The sequence below is a fragment of the Olea europaea genome, unplaced genomic scaffold (assembly GCF_002742605.1).
Source record: "Olea europaea var. sylvestris unplaced genomic scaffold, O_europaea_v1 scaffold571, whole genome shotgun sequence".
NCBI lineage: Eukaryota > Viridiplantae > Streptophyta > Magnoliopsida > Lamiales > Oleaceae > Olea > Olea europaea.
The window spans coordinates 306,561-329,115 of NW_019264047.1; the positions used below are offsets into that span (position 1 = coordinate 306,561).

Sequence of the window (22,555 nt, forward strand, 5' to 3'; positions counted from 1 at the left end):
ACAACCTTAGGATCTGATTTTTTAAGTTGGATCTTAAAACATGTGGATGGGTATAATTTCCACTATAAAAAAATAAAAAAAGCTGGTCCAAAATTGGATTTGAGCCCAGTCCAATCCCATGTATCTGCCCTAGCTAGAACGAGCAAATGAAACCCTAGGTGCTATCACAAATTAGGGTATATCCTGTAAATCAAATTAACCCTTCCGCTCAAATTTAACCATCAAATATGTCAAAAATATCTTGACATGATTTATAACGAAAAAAATATAAAGGGACAATTGTAACAGTTTCAAACCTTTCATTTAGTGGCAGACTGTGTCCAAACTTTCATTTATGTCACCGTAGGTACCAAACCTTTAAAAAAAAAATCACTGCTCAAGTCCAAAATGACTGTTTTCGTTAGTTTGACCTTAGAAATTGTTTATTGACCCTAGAAATTAAAATTTTAATAATTTCTTCTAAATAAGCTAAGGACCTGTTGGACATAATACATTTCTCTCATTAATTGCAAATTAAAAAAATAACAAAATCACAACCCACCCTCATTTCCTTCTTCTCCAACCCCTTCACTATTCAAACCAAAACTATTCCAACCACTTGTCGGCCACTATCGCTATCATCATCATCAACACCAACGTCTATACCACCCAAATTTATAGTTTAGGTGACCTCTACCAAATCTTCCTCTCAAATCTACCTAATGGTCGTCCTCTTCAATCGAAACGCTAGTTGGGGGCTCAAAATTGGAAGTGCATTTTCGATGAAATTGGTAGGCAGCATTGACGCCATAGGGGCTTTAGATGGTTTAGAATTCAACGATGATGGTGTCATGTGGTGGGTCCTACCCTAAGTGGCCAAATTGTGGACCTATTGCAAGTTTCGTGCTCAAATTCTGTGGAATTTCTTCAACAATCAAATTAATTGGCTCCCTATTGGCCTTGAATTAGATGTTGGCCGGTAGAATTTGGTGGATTAAGCTTTTAGGCCATTTTCAACACTACACCAAAATTTGCACAATTTTATACCAAATTTTGTACCAAACTAAAATTCATTTTCAACCATTACACCAAAACTTACATCAAATGAACATTGTTTAACCATTTTCTTCTCTTTTTTTCTTCTTAATAATTTATTTATTTGAAATATTATTTATTCAATTATTTTATAAATACATAAATTACTAAATTATTATGTTAAATCAAGGAAAAAAATTAAATTCATTAATAAATATAAAAATTCATTGTTTATTTAATTATTTTAATATATTTGTGTTAACTTTAAGAAATAATCGTGTTCGTTATATTTTTACTTTTTTCTTTTAATTAATTCATTAATTATTATTTTTTACATTCTAAATTTATTTTAAATGCAAATAATAATAATTTATTTATTAAAAAATATATAGTACAAATAATACAAATACCCTTAATCGATTTATTTGGGAAATGAAAAGAAAGGGTAAAAATGACTTTGGACACTTTGCACCAAAGTGGTGCAAAATAGTGTTGTATTGGAGTTGTTTTGCACCAAAAAATTGTACATTTTGGTGTTTTGAGGGATGCATTGGAGATGGCCTTAGGACCCTTCAATTGAAATAAAGGAGCAGTTGTGAATTATTTTGGCCAGTGCTCGATTCCCAAGAGCAACTATTGCATTGTTTTGGCCAAAAATTGTTCCATGAGTTGGTTGTCGTGTGTAAGAGGAACAGGTTGTGGTCGGCAACTATCAAATTGATCGGAGGTGGTGCATTTTGGAAGTAGGTTGTGTGCCACCCTTGATGAATTTCATTGATTACTTCCTCAATTGGTAATGTTTGTGCAGATGGTTTGTTGAAGTGTGTTGAGGGGGTTAAATTGCCCGTATGAAGGGCATTTTTCGATCAATCCTGCTACTCAACCAGGTTTAAAACCAGGCTTGGGAACAGCTAATAAAAAATTACTGTGGTGGCCCACAAGCCACAATAAAAAAAGAAAAAGAAAAACATATCCATTGAAAAAGAGCTTATGACCTCAAACAACATATAACAAACGGTGACTAATTTTTCATTTATTTCTTCTCTTCCCAAACCCTTAGTTTTGCCACCGCACCTCGCAAACCGGAGCAACCATTGCCGATCGGAGCACCGGTAGTCGCTGACACAGAAGAGGGAAAAAATGGGACAAAAAGGGAACCCATTTATATCCAACATTTGAAAGCCCAAAAGTCGACCGACTATTTCCTTGGTTTTCCTTCCATAATCTTCGACGTTTATTAGCACACATTCGAAAATCGCCAGCATTTCAATTCTCTCTTTGCAACTTGACAGTGGGTTATTCCCAGTCTTCATATCAACGTAAATGAAAAGGGGTTTTTATGATGTTCCTTCCAATGTTGGAGTTTAGGGGTTTGTTAAATTTGCTGTCTAAGTCGCATATAGGTGATGGTATGAAGTCAATTTTGTTGGTCTTTTTTTCTTGAATGTGTAATGGAGAATTCTTGTTGGGTTTGCTGCATACCCTATACTTGTGTATTGAAAATTAAATGTTGGTGGCATTTGAATTTTCCATCGTCAAATTTGGAGTAGAGTATAGACACTTCAATCTTGGACGTAAATTTTTGTTTAACTAATTGCACGTTTTCTTTTTGTGAAATTATTCAGACTTTTATTACATTTTATTTAAGTTATTCTTTGACATTTGTTGTTCCTCTAATGGGTTTAGTGTTGCAATCTTGGTTGTTTTCATTCCTATTTCTTCCATAAGGCACTTCGATGTTGAATGTTATCAATTAACTGAAGGGGCTAAATAAAAGCAGCTTATTCAGGTATTAAAAAATGCTATGTCCTTCAGTAATTGACTTGTTTGTTGTGATTAGGTAGTGGTTGATGTGTCTAGGCAGTCTTGTAGTTGTGATTTCGTATAATTTATTTTCAAAAATGACTCTTAATTAGCTTATCCGGTTGGCTATTCACAATTTGTGGATTTCTTGAATTGATAAATGTTTTCTATTTTTTATTCCCATCGTAGAATGCCCAGAAGGAACTTCGGAATCTGTCATAGTTGTAGAGCTAAAGACCATTTGTTTGCCGAATACAAAAGAAAACGCCCTTGCCCACGATGTAAGCATGGATTTGAGAAATGTTTTGTGGTGAAGAAGGAGAATCACAATAAGGGGAAACTATTCCTTTGTTGCAGCCAAAATTGTGGATTTTAGGAGTGGGTCGTAAAATAAGACTCAAGCAGTCAATGTAGTAGCAATAGCGTAACGGTCGTTAACCCCACGATGAACGACATTGATGAAGAAATATCTTGCATATTCAAATCTCAGGTACTGATAAGAGACGAAGAGGAGCTCAGATTTCCGTGAATGTGAGCATCAAGATGGAGAAAATTGTTGTAGACGTGGACGGTAAGGGAAGCGGCTAACTTGACTTGAAGATACTTATCGAAGCTTTTTTCGATGAAAAATGAATCAGCTTGTCCTTCATTATTTCTAGAGGCTGAAAGTCTTGTATGTGATGAATTAAGTCAAGTAGTTGAGCTTTGTGGTACGAGATTGTAGATCATGATAGCTTCGTATCTAAAGAAGCTTCTTTTGTAGACATTCTGACTATGCTAATTACGTGCACTTTATGCTAATTTATCGTTTATGTATTCCAAGTTGACAAGCTTAAGTGAGGCAAACATTGCTACAAACACATGAGAACTGCCAGTAGCATTCAAAATTCAATCACATGGGAGACCACTTGCAATCTCCTACATTAGTTGAAATGTATCATTAGTTGTATGACAGAAAAAATTATGCAAAGCCAATGAAAATGAAGAAAACTACACAGTTACATAAAAAGGCAGCAACAATTTTTTGGCTATGTGTTGTATTTCCACATGAGACATACGTTTGCTTCTAAGCTCAAAGTCCAAATGTCAAAAACTGTGAAAACCCACAATCAAGATCTGGGCACCAATTACAACTTCTAAGTCTTAAAATAATCACATCGAATGCAAAAAATATTGCTCCAATCTGACTGAAAATGCGTAGAATGTGGAGTTTCTACTAAAAATGGTACAGCTCGCTGGGAAAAAATAATACTCCATATTCTACAACCTTTTGAATAAAGTGGAGTTTCTGCTAGAAATGGTACATCACAACACAAACTAAGCTACATAAATAAAATCCTCACCAGATATAATACATAGCCAAATAGAGTGCAATTAACAATTGCTTTATTTAGATAACCAACCATATCCAAAATATAACAATTGCTTTATGTAGATAACCAACCATAGCAATTACTACAGCAAGATAGTACAAAATACAGCCCGTGATTTGAAATAAATAGAGCACTACAATGTTGCCAAAATACAATTACTTGTGTGTGAAATGAAACAAATATTTCAAAAAATTCCACTAGTACAAAATATAAAGCCCTCGCTTCAGTCATAAGCCACTGCCACCATGATCCAATAAATTTTGATAGAAGTTCGACAATGGTTGACCTACAATAGAATACCATAACAAATAGTTAATAATGTATTCACAACAAAATGAATTTTAAAACCATGTAGCAACACTTATTTCTACCTTGCGAACTTTGCATAACATTAGTCGCGGCTGGAGGGACCAAATTTGCAAACGGCAAATTTTGCGAAAGGGAGAACGGTGTCTGCATGGACAGTTGTGACAAGGACATCATTGTGCAAGTACGATGTCGGAGTCGACATGGAATATTGCTGAGCCAACTAAAAGTTCATTGCATCATCAGCCATATTCGTATTGCTATTTCTTGGTGGCATATTTGTGGTTGATGTCCCGCCAGACTACATTCACAGTTAATCGCTTAGTTTTCAATTTAAACAATTGCAAATATAAATCGCACATTCGAGCATACCTTTGCTTTCTTCGATGCCATCTCCAATGAGCTTTTTTTTCTAAATTTCCTAGGTGCATCCTTTCATCGAGCCAATTTCGGATCAAGTATGCTTCCGCTTGCAGATTTTGATACGTCCACACAATCATTGGACACCTGTATGGTACACTGCGATATAGGATTACTACAACCACCAGATTTTGTGGTCATCATATCTTCACATTGACATTTTATCTACTTCATTATTACACGTGACTGCATTTCATCGTCTGTAGCAAGGTCTGCCACCTATGCAAATCCTTTAGACATCTCTTCGTATCTCAATTGTGCAGGAGTAGTAGCTAACCCAGTATAGTTTACTGTAACTCTCGTGTGTACTCTACGAACATCCCTCTTCCATCTCCGCAAAATATACCTCTTCGGAATACATGTGACGTCATTCCAGTCTAGAACTGCTATTGCATGCCTACATAGTATTCACCTAAACTCAAACAAGTGGCAGCTATAAACAACTTCACAATTATCTCTCACAAATGAGACGACGGATGTTTTTCTCTTGTGATGACTGTCATACATAATAGTCTTCCATACATTGTACGTCGTATCATAAGATCTTTCCAACGTAGATATGATGGTACAGTAGACCTGACCTGTGAACTCTTCTTGAACTTCCTTGAATTTTGATATAGTGTAAATTGACTGAAATTGTTCATCCATTTCGAATTGTATTGCACATGGTATCATTTGAGAGAACAACTTGAAATTAGTTTGGAACTCCTTCTGGACCTTATTCCACAGAGCACGTTCGTACTGTTCGACGAATGCTTCAACGATGTCTTCGAATGCACATATCCATCGAATAACACGTTTATGTATTGTTGACATTCCTACCCAAAAAGTGGTTTTCAAAAAACAAGGCACCCAACGCCCTTTATTCTCATATAATCCTGACAACAAATTATTTTTCTGCAAGCTATAGGTGTTAATCATCGCCATCTAACCTTCTTCAAATTCTTGTTCCGACATGGAATCATACACTAACGAATGTATAGCCCCAAATATAAAACTCTTATCGACATGGTATCCAAACTTTTCTAGGAGCTTTTTTAAAATATGCCGCAAACATCATCTATGCTTTGTGTTCGGGAGGATAATCTCAATTGTATTTTGCATTGCTCTATCTTAATCCATAATTATGGCATGTAGAGCTTCACCATACATACACTGAAGCCATGTTCTGAACAACCATACGAAGGTATCGGTGTCTTCATTCGACACCAATCCACAACCAAGTAATGTTGACTCTCCGTGATGATTGACGCCAACGAATGGGGCGAATGGCATATCATACTTATTAGTAAGATAAGTGGTATCAAAAGTAACCACATCACCAAACTCCTTGCATGCTAGCCTACATTGATTATCTACCCAGAATACGTTTCTCAGTCGTGAATCGTCATCCAAATCCATACTAAAATAAAATCCCGAGCATTGTGCTTGTATTTTTGAAAAGTATGATTGTATTGCTGCAGTATGGCCTTCTCTTAATCATATCTACATTACCAATTCCATATTTGAACATGTTAAGTGCGTGGGCAAATGAAAATACTGATAACAAACACAAGTAAATTAATTGAATTTTCTTTTCCTCGAATTAAGTGTATGGCATATATACAACCAAAAGTTATTGAAAAATTATGATGTGAGCATAATTGTGTTTTCATGCACTTATCTCTTGCGTATTTAAAGGACAAGCTTGCAACATGAATTTTCAGAAATGACTATGGTGGTGAGTTCCTTCAAACGTTAGGTGGTATCTCACAAATTTCGAGTCATTTGGAGTATGTTTGATTGTGATGTAGCATAACTTTTGAAGCGAGATGTATCATGTTATGTGTGTATTAAAGGGACTTATCAAACAAAATTTTCATACACGAAGAGTCTGCTAAGATGCTAGGACACAGGTAATTAATAATTACTGAGCTACTTGAGCTTGCTTGAATGAAAAATTACCTTGTCGTTTCAATAAGTTCGGAAGAGTGAAAAATAGAAAGTTGGGTGCATCTTCATGGCTACTTTATGGATGCAATAATTTCATAGGTGCTCCGGTGACGAGAGGGCCAGTCGACGGCTAGAGGGAGGCCACGAGAGTCAGGGAACAGCGACGAGAGTGAGGCCACAAAAGGGAAGGGCTTGGATTACCTTGTCCTTTGGGATTATCTTTCCCTCTGATTTCCCGCTTCTTTAGCCCTATTTTTTTATTTCTTTTTCAATTTTTTCTTTCTTTTTTTTTTGGGGGGGGGGGGGGGGGAATGGGTTTTATAATAGTGATTTCTTTTAGAATACGTCACTAAAATGTACAAAAAAAAAGTTTAAAAATAAAATTATTTTATTGAAAAAATGTGTGATTGAAAATAAAACTGAAGATAATTTTTTTTTTTTTTTTTTTTTTTTTTTTTTTTTTTTTTTTTTTTGGGGGGGGGGGGGGGGGGGGGGCCAAAAAGTGCCACGTCAGCAAGAATTAAAATCCGTGTTTTCACTGGCTGACTAGCATTATTTTTTCCCGATAGCTTAGGTGGTGTGTTGAGGGTGGCTTTAAGGTAGTGAGGGGTTGGGGAAGAACGAGATGGGGTAGGTTGTGATTTTAATTTTTGATTTAGTAGAAGAAATGTATTATGTCCAAAATGTCCTTAGCTTATTTGGGAGACATTATTATTTTTTTAATTTTTTGGGTCAACTGACGGTTTCTAAGGTCAAACTAACGGAAATCGTCATTTTGGACTTGAGCTGCAATTTTTTAAAGGTTTGATATCTATGATGTTACAAATAAAATGTTTAAGTAAAGTTTGTCATTAAATGAAAGGTTTGATATATTTACTGCAATTTTTCCAAATATAAAGGCAACTTTAATACCAAACATATTCTTGGCCAAATGAATAGAAAAACTGAAAAAGGCAGGTAAATGGTAAAAATATGTCATGAAGAATTTCCTACGAAGTGTCATCTGATTAAGATGGCATGATATTCCCACTATAACAAAGTAAAATGGATCCCTCGTCCCTTTGCTATCCGTGGAATAGTTTGTGATTCTTTTTTAAAGGTAGATGATAACGTGACTTTAATTTTTTTTCTTTTTTATACAAGTGGACCATAATGTCTGATGATTCTCCTAGACACTGATAATATGTTTGATATGTTGATCTAATTTGAATTTGACAATATTAAGAGCTTGTTTGTTAGAGTTTAAAAGTCAATTAAAATCAATTTTTTGATTGTTATTTCACTATTCCTGTCGTCATTTTTGAATTCTTCTTTCACATGTACGACCTACTTTATCTCTAACGGTCAAAAAAATCAATTATCAAAATTCTTATCAAACAAGCACTAAAATAGAAAAGAATAAGGATGTGAGATAAAGTCTTATTAACTATAATATTTATATAACCAAACAATCAAAAAGTACCTGTCTTATAACAGAGTCCATGATAATATAGGAACAAGTTAACCATGGGAATAATTGGTTAAATAGTATCACACATTTACTCACAAAATTCTACTTAATCTATTCATTTTGATGAGCAATTATAACATTGAATTCTCTTCATAGGAATTATTGGTTATATATATGGTATTTGAGAGACATTTTTATGTAAAAATTTATTTTTGAATAGTAAATTCATGGGAAATGTGTGGTTGAAAAATAAGAAGAAATTTTTGATTTACGTGTAATATTATTTTAATAAAGAATGTGTTGTTGAAATGAAGAAAGAAAAAAATGCATTTTGGAAAAAAATAGTATTACCTGCACTTAAACTTCATGCTAGAATTGAGATATCAACAATAAAGATGCATAAGATTATGCTATATGGTCCCTTGACTCAAAGTTCCCACCCATCAGAGGAATCACAATAACTCAGCCTTTAACCCAACCACGAATTTAACCTTAATGTTAAATTACTGCATCTGAAACTTAAGTGAAAATGGACATAATATGGTAGAACATGAGCAAGACAAAGTTTGGAGAGAATATGCCTCAAAGAAAAATCTTTACAATTCACGCAAGTGTTTTTACTCACTTTGCCCAATGATTTATAATACACTATAATACATGGGTATAATTGAATGTCGTCTGTTCTTCGCCTCAAATCTCATCATCCAGGCCTCTAGATATACGCCTCGAAAATCTTAATCAACCCCGTAATATTGGATCTTTGCTTCCATGCCTTCACAAGCAGTTGTAATCCATTCGTCTCTATCTCTAATCCCTACATTGACCTCAGTAACCTAGGAATCACTTACTTTGATCGATCAAATATAGTTGAGCTACTACAACTACTTTCCTGTAAAAATAAAGATAGCGATTTTGAGCCACCCAGGACACATCCCAACTGGCAAAGATGAGGGTGCTTCAAGGCTGACAGATCAGAGGTCGTGAGTTCGATTTCTGGAAGACTCTTGAAAGGCAGGATTTATCCTGAAAGGCAGGAACTCTACTAAAAGGCAAGGTGCAAAGATGGTAAACAACTTGTTTGTCACTTTGACAGATCAGTTGGGGAGGCTCTTGAGCACTGGTCAGTTTGTGGCACAATCTGCGGTTTAACCTGTCTTCAGCTTGAAGGGCCAAGGTGTAGACTCCAGAATTTAGTCACTGTAAGGTGGATACCTGGATATTTAAAAAAAAAAAAAAAAGATAGCGATTTTGAGCAACACTTTGAACAAAATAGGTGAAAGACAGAGTGTGATGTGATTACCTATTGTCCACGGACAAAGAATCTCCTTATTGGGTTCACATCACTCTGAAAAGTCTTTATTGTGGATGGACAAATTTGATTTAGGCACCCGTTAATTTGAAAAAATATATTATGGAATAGTGATTGAGGAAGAATGTGTGGTTAAAAAAGGAATTTTTTTTTTATTTGGTATAATATTGTTTTAATGAAGAATTTGTTATTAAAATTGAGTACCGTAGAAAAAAAATGTAAAATAAGGATGGTAAACAGGAGCTTAGTAAATATCTTGTAGAGGTCAAGAAACCCATTTAACGGCTACTTGGATGGAAAACATTCAAAATGATGATTCTTGCTAATTAGTTGAAGGTTGTGTTAGAATCGGGCAATAAAGGATGGAGATATGATTACAACTCTAGACAACGATTGAGATGAAAAGCCTAATTTACCAAAGTAGTGAACTTATTTGAGCACCATTAAATTGGAAGAATGTATTTTAAAATAGTAGATTGATGGATGATGTGTAGTTAAAAAATAAAAAAATAGTTTAAATTTACGTGAAATAATATTTTAGTGAAGAATGTCTAATTGAAGAGAAAAATGTACTTTTGGAAAAATTGGGAAACAAGACATAATCAGTGTTACCAAACGAGCCACGCAGAAAGATCTTTCTGGACAGAAAAGCGTGTGCAGGCGTTATCCCATTTATTCAGTTGCAATTCCCATCGAACCCTAAGCAATTCGTCAGATACAGAAACATCTGTAATCCATCAATGGCTGTGGAGGTCTGTGTTAAGGCTGCTGCCGGTGCTCCTGACATTCTTGGCGACTGTAAATATGAATTCTTTCTTCGTTTTCTGTTTTCTATTTTTGTTGATTGTTTAGTTTCGTCCTTCATATTTCATTTTTCTTTTGATGTTTTAGGTCCATTCTGCCAAAGGGTACTCATGACTCTGGAAGAAAAGAAAGTCCCTTACAAGACGCATTTGATCAACACCAGTGACAAGCCCCAGTGGTAAATACTGCTAATTCCAACATCAATTCCATTATATATATTTTTTTGATTAATATGTTTGTAGTAATGAAATGAGTTTTTGGGATGGTTATTGTTTGTTTTAGGTTCTTGGAAGTGAATCCAGAAGGGAAGGTGCCGGTTATGAAATTTGATGACAAATGGATTGCTGATTCTGATGTTATTGTTGGTATTATTGAAGAGAAATACCCGAACCCTTCTTTGTCTGCTCCTCCTGAAGTCTCCTCTGTGTATGAAATCATTATCGCTTTCTCTTTATCTACATATTTATTTGTGTCATCTTATATTGCTGCATCTTGCTTTTTTGAAGTCATGATTTTGGCATAAAATTTAACTGCTAGTCTTTTCATGGGCGTGAGATTGCAAATTTAAAATTAGTATTCTTGTAGGAGAAGGTTCGGAAATTTGCTGAGATGGAAACTGCCTCGAAGGCGATTTTTAAGTTTCATTAATTTTGGAGTCCTTACTTCTAGTGTGTGTGTTTTCTTCAAATTTTTTAATAGAAATAGGATGTTTATGATGTTCATCTTCTTTATACACGTGTTTGGGTATGTTGATTCTTATTTAACGTAATACTCTTTATTGTTATAACGTGAGATTTAGGCCGAAGATAGCAACTCTGTTTGAAATAATTCCACTGTTTTCCTAGAAAGTAGTAATGGACTAGTAGTTTATATTTGTTTGTTTATTAAACTGAGATGATACCCTATTTATTCTTTTTCCTGGTACTATTATTGATCTTTTCTTTCTGTAATGGCGTCATTGATTTGATGTATGAATTGTGCTTACCCTTTGTGCTCTTTGCCTGTTGCAAAGTTATGTATTTCTTCTTGAATTTGAATTTACTCTGTATTCCTCCATTAGTAAGACAATGGATGCGGGTAATTTAGAACAAATTTGACAAATGTGTGAATGGCTTTTAAATATATATGTTAGCTAAATGGTTTGGTGCACTATTTTATTGTTGTAATCTTGAGGAAGTTGGAGTTATTTGCTTTTCCTTATCATTGAGTATTTTTAAAAAATTGATCATCCTTTTATTAGATATGTTTCACGTTTTTCTGCATTATTTCTAAGAATGTGTTCTGCTACTAATTTTTATTGTTGACTGCTGTGAAACTGTAGGGGATCAAAAATATTTTCTTCTTTCGTTAAGTTCTTGAAGAGCAAAGACCCCAACGATGGTTCAGAGCAGGCTCTGCTTGATGAATTGAAGGCATTGGATGAGCATCTAAAAGCTAAGGTATGAAGTTTTGTGTAATAAAAATTAAGGTTTTACCTTCAACCCAAATTACAAAAATAAAAACTATTCCAGAGGGTTTTTGTTTATTTCTGTAGTTGATGATGTACTTAGTCGTGTGCATATTCAGGGACCTTATGTGAATGGAGGAAATATATGTGCTGTTGATTTGAGTTTAGCACCAAAGCTTTACCATCTTGTCGTGACTCTTGGCCATTTCAAGGGTTGGAATGTTCCAGAAAGTTTGACTCATTTGCATAACTACATGAAGGTATTAGATATTTTCCTTTAATTTTTTCATTTCTTCGACTTCGACTCTCTTTTATTTTTAAGGGTGTACGCATTTAACCGGATCTGAAACGACATAAATAAGACAACAGATTTACAAGCAAGGAATTGTTTTTCAGAAAATTTGTTTCCTAAACTACTTTCAAAGTTTTGCTGTGTTGATTGCATCAAGTGTTTCTTTATGATCGCATATGCAACTGAAGGGAGAGAACAGGCAATAAATGAACAAAAAAATTGCAACAAAGATGACAATAACTACTAAAGTGATCTAGACACTTGATTTTCATGCCTCAATATGCTAAGATTAAATAGGTGTGGGATAATATTAGTTGAAAGATACAATAGGTCCCGCTTAAAGAATAATTTCTGAGCCACTAGCAAGCATTAAGAATTGAAAAGACCTAAGACCTCAAAGTTCTTTGTTGTGAGGACCAACTCCTTCCATTACGTATCAAATATTTTATCTCTTAACAATTAAGCGATGAAATAGACTAAAAGTAAAGCAAACAAAAGAAAATATGGATTACGGTTAAAGTAAACAAATAGTATTACATAGAAAACTCTAAACAGTTTAGTTCTGCATGTGCTTAGTTGTGGTAGTGCAGCCACTTTGAGGCCTTCAAATCAGTTTATAGTGTGTTTCTCTTATCTTCTTTTGGATTTTAGTTTTGATAATGGACTTATGATCTGTTAAAAGGTCATTTCCTTCCCTTTTGATTTTCTGTCCTTTCATTGTAAAAAATTGTTTCCCAGATAAGTTATCTTATTGTGATAAGATCATTTCTATTGCTGAAGATAGTCTCTCATCCCCCACATCGCCTTTTCTCTATACTGCCAAGCTTGTTAGTGTGGCAAAGTTTGTGAGCATGATAGTTGCATCTTCTTTGAAAGGTTATACTGGATCTTTTTTTTGGGTGAACATCTTCTAGAGACCTTCCAAGAGCCAAAACTGGGACCTGGAGGTTGAACTAATGCTACTGTAATTGCATATTTGCCCCCTTACAGATCCCACCTACATATAATTAGCAATTATTAGCTGATCTTTAAGTGTGTAATTCTTCTGTTCGATAGACCTGTTTTTCAAATTCTGAAGTTTATGTACAGTAATTGCACCAGTTTCTGCCAGCCTTAGCACCGATAAAATATTCTACCCTGTGCTCCTGCTGAATTTCTTCAATTACATGCATATTAGGTAGACATGAATATAGAAAAGTGGAACTACTGGGGTTGTTTGTTAGCCCAGTCCAATTGGGGAAGTAAGTTGAGAGTCTTCAATAACTAAATAAAACTTTTGGAAGCAATTTCATTGTCTCGAAGTAAAGTGGTACATAAAGACACTTTTTTTGATGTGAATCATTTTTTTCTGATTGCGTGGATAAAGTTCCACAATTGACTTGTTTTAATCAGTGGGTACGTTTTCTTGTCTTCCCATGGCTGCATAAATATGAACTGATTCACGCTATGTGTTTCGAAAATGGCATATAGTTATAATGTTTTTCCCTATTTCACATCATTGTCTACAAGTGCATCTTATATATAAATGCACATCACTCAAAAATCTTTTCGATTATTTTGCCCTTGGGGGCATTGGATATAAATGCACATCACTCAAAAATCTTTTCGATTATTTTGCCCTTGGGGGCAATGGATACTCCAATATCCTCATGTTGCTGTACCATATACCATAATACCTGGATATGCACACTATACTTAAGGATATATTTTCTGTATACAAAGATACAGTGACAACAAAAAATAATCAGCATTTCAGATACATCGGGGATCTGATGCATGTGCATTTATATTACTCATTTAAACATAGTTCTATATGTTTCCAATGGAATTAATGATTATTTACTTACATTCATACAATTTTTGTACCCCTTTTCGTTACTTTTTTGTTATTTTTGTTGGAAAGTTACATTGTTTTGGTCTTGAAGCATGCAATTGATGATGCATTTGACAACTTCAATGAAACTTGGGTTGATTCTGATTGTTTATTCTGGTATAGATTCTAAATTATATACCATATTTATATGATGTTCTATTTTTATGTTATGCACCTAGTGTTATTAGTTTGCCCACAATGTATCTAAAGTTTCATAGACTGATAGTTTCCCCCATTTCCCGTGCCCCTAGGTGCAGATTTTATTAGATTATCTTTACTTTCTGGCTGAGCTGTTTTCATTATGAAGCTGTGTTGGATATACGAACATTTTTTCATTTTTGGTTTGGCTTTTCGTTTACCGTTTGTCTGTGATACAATCTATTTTATATTGCAGTCATCTACGGTGTTAACATTATAATTCAAGAGGGTGGTTGTTTTGTGAAAGAATCTTGTACTTGACACATCATATAAGAAACCGATGTGCAACTTTATTGTTTAAAAGCAACAAGTCTCTCACTCTCTCTCTCTGGGCCACACAAACATACATAAGCCTGCTGCCTTTCCATGTGCATTTTATGCCTTTGGATGTTTTGTTGACTGCCTAATGCGTTCTCAATTTTCTTTCTATTCTACAGTTGCTCTTTTCTCGGGAGTCTTTCCAGAAAACGAATGTTGCAAAGGAATACGTAATTGCAGGTTGGGCGCCCAAAGTTAATGAATGAACATTGTGGACTCTAGCATGGTGTGTTATTGTGGCCTTGTGTGAATGTGTCCTAGAAATAAGGTGGACTAGTCTTAGTGCTTATGGTCAATAATTGAACCGTTTACCCCTGTATATTTTCCTTGTTAAGATCTGATGTATGATCTAGGAACGTGTCTTGGTTTCCACCATTCCACTGTCAAGAATTATATGTCGATCAGATGCATGGTAATTTTTTAGAGTATTTGACTCTCTTGACTCGTGGGATCGTCTAAGAAAGTGGCAACTTGGATTACTGGGTCGCTAATTTGGCCTTTGGGTTGTCTAGGAAAGCCGATAACTACATTTAGGCAACAAAGGGATATTAGCGAAATGGAATCAAGTATTTAACAATCCAGACCCATAAGGCTATGCTAGTTAGAGATCAACTATTACAATTTAGGAGACGAGTGGTCTGTGGTATTGAGAATTTGTTAAGAGTATAAGCTTTTGGTGCCCCGTAAATGCTCAATTGAGTGCCTCGTCCGCTTGTGAAAGGCAACCAGTGCCAGGGGATGGCACTGTGGAACTATCATCATTCTATTGGGTGAGCCAGTGTTCGCTTCAAGGTTTCGAGTTTCTGGACATCAGTAGTGACTTCCATAAAAAGAGGATTGCATCCATTAAAGATTTAGCCTGTGTTCGGCTTATATTAATAAATTGTTTAAGATACCGAGAATACCTGCAAAATTAAGTAGGTTGTTCGCTAATTCCTTTGAATACTTAATGACCAGAGGCTGGAAAAATGAATGAAGTCATTAGTACATCAATGTTTGACATCATTCTCGGTGTCGAGATTTGATTGGTGAAAAAAACTGCTTTTCTTTTTTAAATTGTCCAATTGTACGTGACACGTGACGGAGTGTAAAACTTAGTGACCACCAAACATGATTGTGAAAATATCTCACGTCATCAATAATCGTATGTCATCCAACATCTGTCCACAAGAAACCCAGGAGCAACGTTATAAAATTGCAAATTAAGCCATAAACTTACATTGAAACCAACAAAGTCTCGAGTGCTAATTATATATTTAAAAATAGGAAATAAAAAAATAATCAAGAACCTTGGGTTGGAATTGGTGGAAGTGTAAATAAAGCAAAAATCATAAGATACACTTAATTTTGCTTAAAAATATATTTTAGATTAAAACAACGCTCTTAGGGATTTCGGAGATGCTTTTTTCTTTTTCTTTTTTTACATCTTTTGTGTACAGTGATATCATCTTAATCATAAAAACTTCATTTACAATTTGAGAAAATTGTACAAACTAATTGATGAACCATCGAGGACGAGTGGCCTTTCTAGTTCCCGCCTCATTTGGGAATTGTTTTTTTTTTTTTTTTTTTTTTTTTTTTTTTTAAGTGTCAATCCATAGTCGTGGGAGGAGGACTCTCGCTAGTGCCCCAAATATAATTCAGATTATAGTGTAGTCCTTAACTCCAAAAAAGTATATTCCGTTTGGGAGCGATTTTGAGAATTGATTTTTTGACTGTTAGGAGAAAAGTGGAGGCTACCTGTGAGAAAAAAGTCAAACTTAACGATCGAAATAATGAAATAATGATCAAAAAATCAAATTTTTTAGATGAAAAATCACTCACAAACGGCCCCTAAATAAAATATTAACCTCTCGTCATTTTATGGCTAAAATGAGACACATTGCCCATTTGTTAGGCAAGAATTTTATAGACGTGTTATCGGCATTTGAGATTAGTTCAAAGAGTCGTTGAAAATAATAGAAGTGAGAATAATTAGAGAGACAAAATAGTCATTTCTTTTCGTACCTAATTATCGAATCTCAAATAGAGATATAATATATATACGACGGGTCAGAATAAAATATAATAGATTTATTGATTTCTATGATCTTATTATATAAAGAGTTCAGTCTTTTACCTTCAGTGAAAAATAAATAAGGATAAATAATTAGACTAGACATGATCTAATTATTGGAGCTTTAATAATATATTGTCCTATTAGGTTTCATGGAAAGTCTATAAAGTATTGTGACTTAATTGCAAATTACTTTAAAAGTTCTTGACTTAGTTATAATTATTATAAAAGTTTGGACTTAATTGTCGTGAAAGTTGTAAACTTAATTGTAAGTGTAATTTTAGGACTATACTTATAATTAAATAAGTTAAGGACTAATTGGATTTTGACTTTAATTAAAAGCTCTTATTTGGACATTATTTGAAATTCTTACGGTATATGGATTGAAAATCCATCATCTCAATGAAACCAAGAAATTCTACAAAACACATAATAATTCTTCTACAATACGAAATTTTGAAGAGAAATAGAGAGAAAGTTTTCTTTGTTTTTCAACTCCGAAATTAGTTCTTGATCTAATTAAAAGAATGTGTCCACCCACCAATTTAGTTTTGACTTTAAAGAATATCAAAGAAGATATGGAAATTGGAAGCAACAAGTTCTTGGAACTAAAAGTTAGAAGTTTGTGATGAAAAAATATAACTACTCAACCTCTATGTCGAAAATTCTAAATCATACATAATATCCGCTTTGGATTGCATTTTACTTCTTACTCCTCAAGGCTTTTCATCACTTTCTCCAGGATTCGAAATCAAGACCTTGATCTTATGAGATGGTTAAATTGAATTATGATACCAATTGGACATAACACCCCATATATAGATACCATTGATTTAGAAATTTTATTATATAGTTTTCTCTTAAAATCAGAATGCTAAAAAGTGATTAGATTTTTTTTTTTTTTTACCATAATAAACATTAATGATTTAATTGATAAAAAATATAGAAAAGTTTTGTACTTATTAAAAATAAGATAATTAAATTAATGTTAATTGTTAACTTTATTTCAAAAATAGTCAATATTAAAATGTGATAGTACTAAATCGGTCTCATCACAAGTAGTCATCTTGTTTTTAACATCTGAAAGATGTGAAGGAACAACATGGAATAAGTTAACGTCTAGTAAATAAACTATATACATATGATGCATGTTTATGATGTGCATATGCATACTTTAAATAAATGAGTTTTTTTTCAATATGTATCCCAATTTTTTATTTTAAATTTTAAATTTTAACATTACCATTTCAAGCTCACTTTTTAACACATCTCTCACGTAGGGTGTTATCTCTTGTAGCCACGAACTTACCATCGACCCGATTTACTACTAACTCTCGGTCAATTTTTAATTCGATCATTTGGGCATGCATTTCCTCAGCAAACTGTATTCCCGGCAATAAGGCCTCACATTTGGCTACATTGGTTATTTCTTTTAATACGACCCTAAGCGAATAATTTAGCTTGTATCCTTTCGGACATGCTAATATTATCCTAGCTCCAGCACCGCTTTCTCCCGACGATCCATCAACAAAAAAAATTCCAATTTCTTTTTGGTTGGGCTCAACAATGAAATCTGGCAATGTTTGCACTTTAATTTCGGATCGCCCTTTACAATTTATTGCAAATCGTCCAAATTTCGCTGCTTATGTTATCAACTTTCCTGTTGCATCGAGTTTTTGTAACACTTGCTTGAGTGGAAAGTTAGTCAGTACGTCAATACTGTGACTTTGAAAAGAAGGATGAAGTTTTCGAGATGCTATCACCAAAGCGAGGGCTAATTTCTCTATATCTGGGTATCTAGCCTAAGCATCTTGTAGGACTTTACTTACATAGTACACTGGTAACAATTTTTCCTTATTCATTGGATTGGTTAAAAGCGGGGCTTTTTCTCGATGTTCTTTTAAGGCTTGGAAAGCATGTTCGCATTTTTCGGTCCATTCAAATCTTTTCACTCCTTTTAACACTTGAAAGAAANGATGTTCTTTTAAGGCTTGGAAAGCATGTTCGCATTTTTCGGTCCATTCAAATCTTTTCACTCCTTTTAACACTTGAAAGAAAGGAGAGCATTTATCTATAGCTCATGAAACAAATATGCTTAAGGCTACGACAATTTCAATTAGACTCTGAACCTATTTAGGTTACACCGGAGATTACATTTCTATAAGGACTCGTATTTTATTTGGGTTTGCCTCAATGCTCAGTAGGATTACCATGAAACTTCAAAATTTTTGGACATCTTTGAATGCACATTAAGTGGGTTGTGTTTCGTGCGATATTTTCAAAGAATGTGGAATGTTTTTTCCCCATGTTTCAAATGATTTTTGGGCTGATGGCTTTTGATGAGCATATCATCAATGTATACTTCCATTATTTTGCCTAAATGATCTGTCAATATTTTATTGACTGACCTTTGATATGTTGCCTCCCTTGGAAATAAAAATTATGGGAAGAAAGGCTAGAGAGAAAATTCAGAGATTTCGCTAAAAAATATTTGTATTCTATCGTTTGGCTCTAAATGTCTCAAACACAAGGCCTTTTATAAGTATTAGAAGTAAACACGTGTGTTAAAGATCTTATGTGTAGAATGAATTATATGCGTAATATGTTTAAAGTAAGATAATTAATAATGTTGAAAGAAAAAACTAAAATTATTAAAGAATATAAATATAATAGAAGTTTTATGAAAATTACGTACATAAAGTGAAAATGTTGAATAAATTAAAATGTAGTGATTTGTTTGTGCTAGACTTTGGTTGGACCCCTATTTTCAACTATTACGGTGACATTGACCAATTTTGTGATACAGACAAATAGGAAGAAAAATCAAATTAAAATATGTACATTTGATTACATTTAAAATATTTACGTATAAGTAAACTAAAGATTTGTAAATATTTTTCAAATTAAAAAAATACTCATTTTGTCTGTACCATAAACTTATTTATCTAAAAAATAAAAATAAAAAATTATCTTATCTAAACGGGTTAATTTCAAAAACGATCACTGAACTTACCAAAAAATTACAAAACAATCACTGAAATTTAAAACTTTCAGTAACGGTCACTGAACTGCTGGGCGGTTACACAAATGGTCACTGAAGTTACCAAAATGATTCTACTTCAAACTTAAAAACCAAAACACGTGACCAAAGAATATTGAGGACCTCAGTTGCAAATTTTCGGCCAAAAAACCCCCAAACCCATCGATGTTTGATTCCAAAATTTGGTATATCAGAGCTGTAATTTCTGCAATTGAGCGGTTACCAAGTGTCTTTTGATTCTGAATGTCAGTTTTCCAAGTTGATTTTTATATTGGGTCGCATTGGAGCATCCAATTGATGGATGAAATTCATATTCTCGCGAGTGGACTTGGTGCGGATAATCCAGAAATTGGCTCAATTTGATGATTAATTGATGCAATTGATTCATAACCCAATGTACTACCAACCTGAATTGAAGATATTAAGGGCGAATTTGATAATTGGGACGGTGTGGAAACCTCAGTTGAAGGTGGACAAATCGGTTGCCTTGCATATGAATTGTCTGACCTGTTCATCCACTTTGCGCCCAAATTGGTGATGACCCATCGTTGGAATAGGTGCGTCATGAAAAGAGGATGCTAGGACAGGTGGTTCGCGATCATGGGAACCACCACCGTCGTCGAAAAACGAGTTTGTCAGCCGCTAGTTCGCTGTTTCGAAAATGCTCTATATTTCGATTTTCTTGGTTGTTTGTTGTTATATGAACATGGTTAGACGCGTCTACATGAGCTTGAGCGATCTGTGGGGAGCGATTAACATGGGCATCAATGGAGTTGGACGAATTTGGAAGAAAGTCGGGGCAATTTTAGATGATTGGGAAATTCATTTTGGCCGAAAATTTGCACCTGAGGTCCTTAATATTCTTTGGTCACGTGTTTTGGTCCTTAAGTTTGAAGTAGAATCATTTTGGTAACTTCAGTGACCATTTGTGAAAGTTTTAAACTTAAGTGACCATTAGTGTAGCCGTCCGGAAGTTTAGTGACCGTTATTAAAAGTTTTAAACTTCAGTGATCATTTTGTAATTTTTTGGTAAGTTCAGTGATCGTTTCTGAAATTAACCCTATCTAAACATATTTAGAAACGAAAAATTACACATTAATCAAGCTCGTCATATTAATCCATGTCATTTATTTTAAATTAGAAACCAAAGTTTCATTGAAAATAGATATTGAAGTGAAAATTCTTAAACAAAAGTTTTCCTTTTCTTTTGAAGGTGATTAATTCAAATGGAGGATACAAATTCTCCATTTAAATGTACCGAGATAAAAATATTATTCTTTTCTTTATATATTTATATCTAATAAGTAACAGGATTACCATCAATTTTTATGCTTATACAAAAATAAGCACACAATAATAAATAACCAATACTATATTAATTACTTTTTAGAACACGTAATATTGATTTTTATTAATACGTAAAAAAAATGGACTTAGTGAAAATGTGTTATTGAGATGTAAAGCTTGTATTTAGTGTGTAGATACAAATATGGGAAGTGTAAATAACTCCTAATTATTAGTAGTGATTAATAAGGTTTTAAAGATTGATGGATAATTTATCACATCACTGATTCTTTTCTTCCTAATTATCAATCACATTTAAGCAATTTTTTCTTTTCAATTTATCATCATTTGTATTTAAATGGTTATATTATCAACTATCAATTAATTATTTATAATTTTTGAATGAAAATATTGAAAATGTTATATAAGGACAAAATGATAAGTTGAATATTTCTCATCTATCTCCACATTTTATTTTTATATATATTGTAATTATAATATAATTACATAAGTAAATGAACGTTGATTTTAAGTGAAGCTCACTTATATAAATAATATAATATACACACGTGTACGTATAAAATAACATTATAATATATTAAAGGTGATATTAATGATAGCTTAATCAAAATTTAATTTCATGTAGTCTCCTTTTAGTATAGAGTTAATTTTTTATATTGGAGTACTCATAATTTTAGATTAATTAAATTATGTTTAATCACTTAAAATCAAAGCAATTCTACATATATAATCATATTAAAAATATAAAAAATATTATTTTATATGATAATTAATCTACCATTATATTAATGCAACCTTTAATATATTTTATTAAATAATTATTACTAAAATTATACCTATAGATGTGAGCTTTGATTTTAAGTGGTAAACTTAATTTAAATAATGTAATTTAAGTAAGTAAACTTAATTTGATTAATGTAAAATTTTAAGTACTCCAACATAAAAAAAGAAGTATTACACTTAAGTGGATATTAAATGAAGTTAAATTATATTAAATGGTACTTTATTAAATATATAAGGATGGAATTAACATATAACTAAAAATATAAGGGATTTTTATTAAGAGCATTAATTCAATTTATTCAACATGAAATTGAAAAATGAGTATTGTTTAAGGAACTCAAATGATGGCCCTAAATTCTCATTTTGATATTAAAAAAAATTATTTTAATTTGATCAATAGCATTAATTTAGAATGAAATTGAAAAACGGATGTTTAAGGAGCTCAAATGATAGCCTTAAACAATCATTTATAGAAATTAAAAAATAGACTTAAATGGATATTAAATGAAGTTAAATTATATTAAATGGTACTATATTAAATATATAATGATAGAATTGACATAAAGCTAAATAAGTATGGGTAAAATTGGTATTCAAAAGTTTCTCCTCAATCCACACTTTTAATATATTGTAGAAGATAAAAAGATCCCAAATACATTATATAAACCTAATAGACTAATTAATGACTTTTCCTGCATACTATGAATAATATGATACAAAGAACCACTTGGATACATGATTTAAATAAATACATGAATATTAAATAAAATAATTCATATATCAAATTTAATTTTTCATCATTCATGAATCAAATTTAATTTCCAACACCCAT

General features: G+C 33.0%; 1 protein-coding gene and 2 long non-coding RNA genes across 3 annotated transcripts; 2 read left to right on the forward strand and 1 right to left on the reverse strand.

Moving 5' to 3' along the window:
* The first annotated feature begins 2,015 nt into the window (after positions 1–2,015).
* Positions 2,016–3,618, forward strand: LOC111389226. The gene is made up of 2 exons (XR_002701703.1): positions 2,016–2,803; positions 3,007–3,618. It is a non-coding gene; the product is annotated as an uncharacterized LOC111389226 (long non-coding RNA).
* Positions 3,619–4,251: 633 nt separating this feature from the next.
* Positions 4,252–7,054, reverse strand: LOC111389228. Its single transcript, XR_002701704.1, has 4 exons — positions 6,861–7,054; positions 4,869–6,401; positions 4,562–4,797; positions 4,252–4,476 (listed from the first exon to the last, which is right to left on the reverse strand). It is a non-coding gene; the product is annotated as an uncharacterized LOC111389228 (long non-coding RNA).
* A 3,152-nt stretch (positions 7,055–10,206) lies between these two features.
* On the forward strand, positions 10,207–14,967 carry LOC111389223 (glutathione S-transferase DHAR2-like). The gene is made up of 6 exons (XM_023014114.1): positions 10,207–10,405; positions 10,499–10,589; positions 10,694–10,837; positions 11,733–11,850; positions 11,978–12,118; positions 14,659–14,967. Exons 1-6 carry the CDS (start codon positions 10,348–10,350, stop codon positions 14,743–14,745), a joined length of 639 nt encoding a protein of 212 aa, XP_022869882.1. The 5' UTR covers positions 10,207–10,347; the 3' UTR covers positions 14,746–14,967.
* Positions 14,968–22,555: the final 7,588 nt, after the last annotated feature.

Coding starts and splice junctions, on each gene's coding strand:
- LOC111389223 (XM_023014114.1), top strand. CDS start 10,348: ATGGCTGTGGAGGTCTGTGTTAAGGCTGCTGCCGGTGCTCCTGACATT. Junction 10,838..11,732: donor CCTCCTGAAGTCTCCTCTGT/GTATGAAATCAT, acceptor GTGAAACTGTAG/GGGATCAAAAATATTTTCTT. Junction 12,119..14,658: donor ATTTGCATAACTACATGAAG/GTATTAGATATT, acceptor TCTATTCTACAG/TTGCTCTTTTCTCGGGAGTC.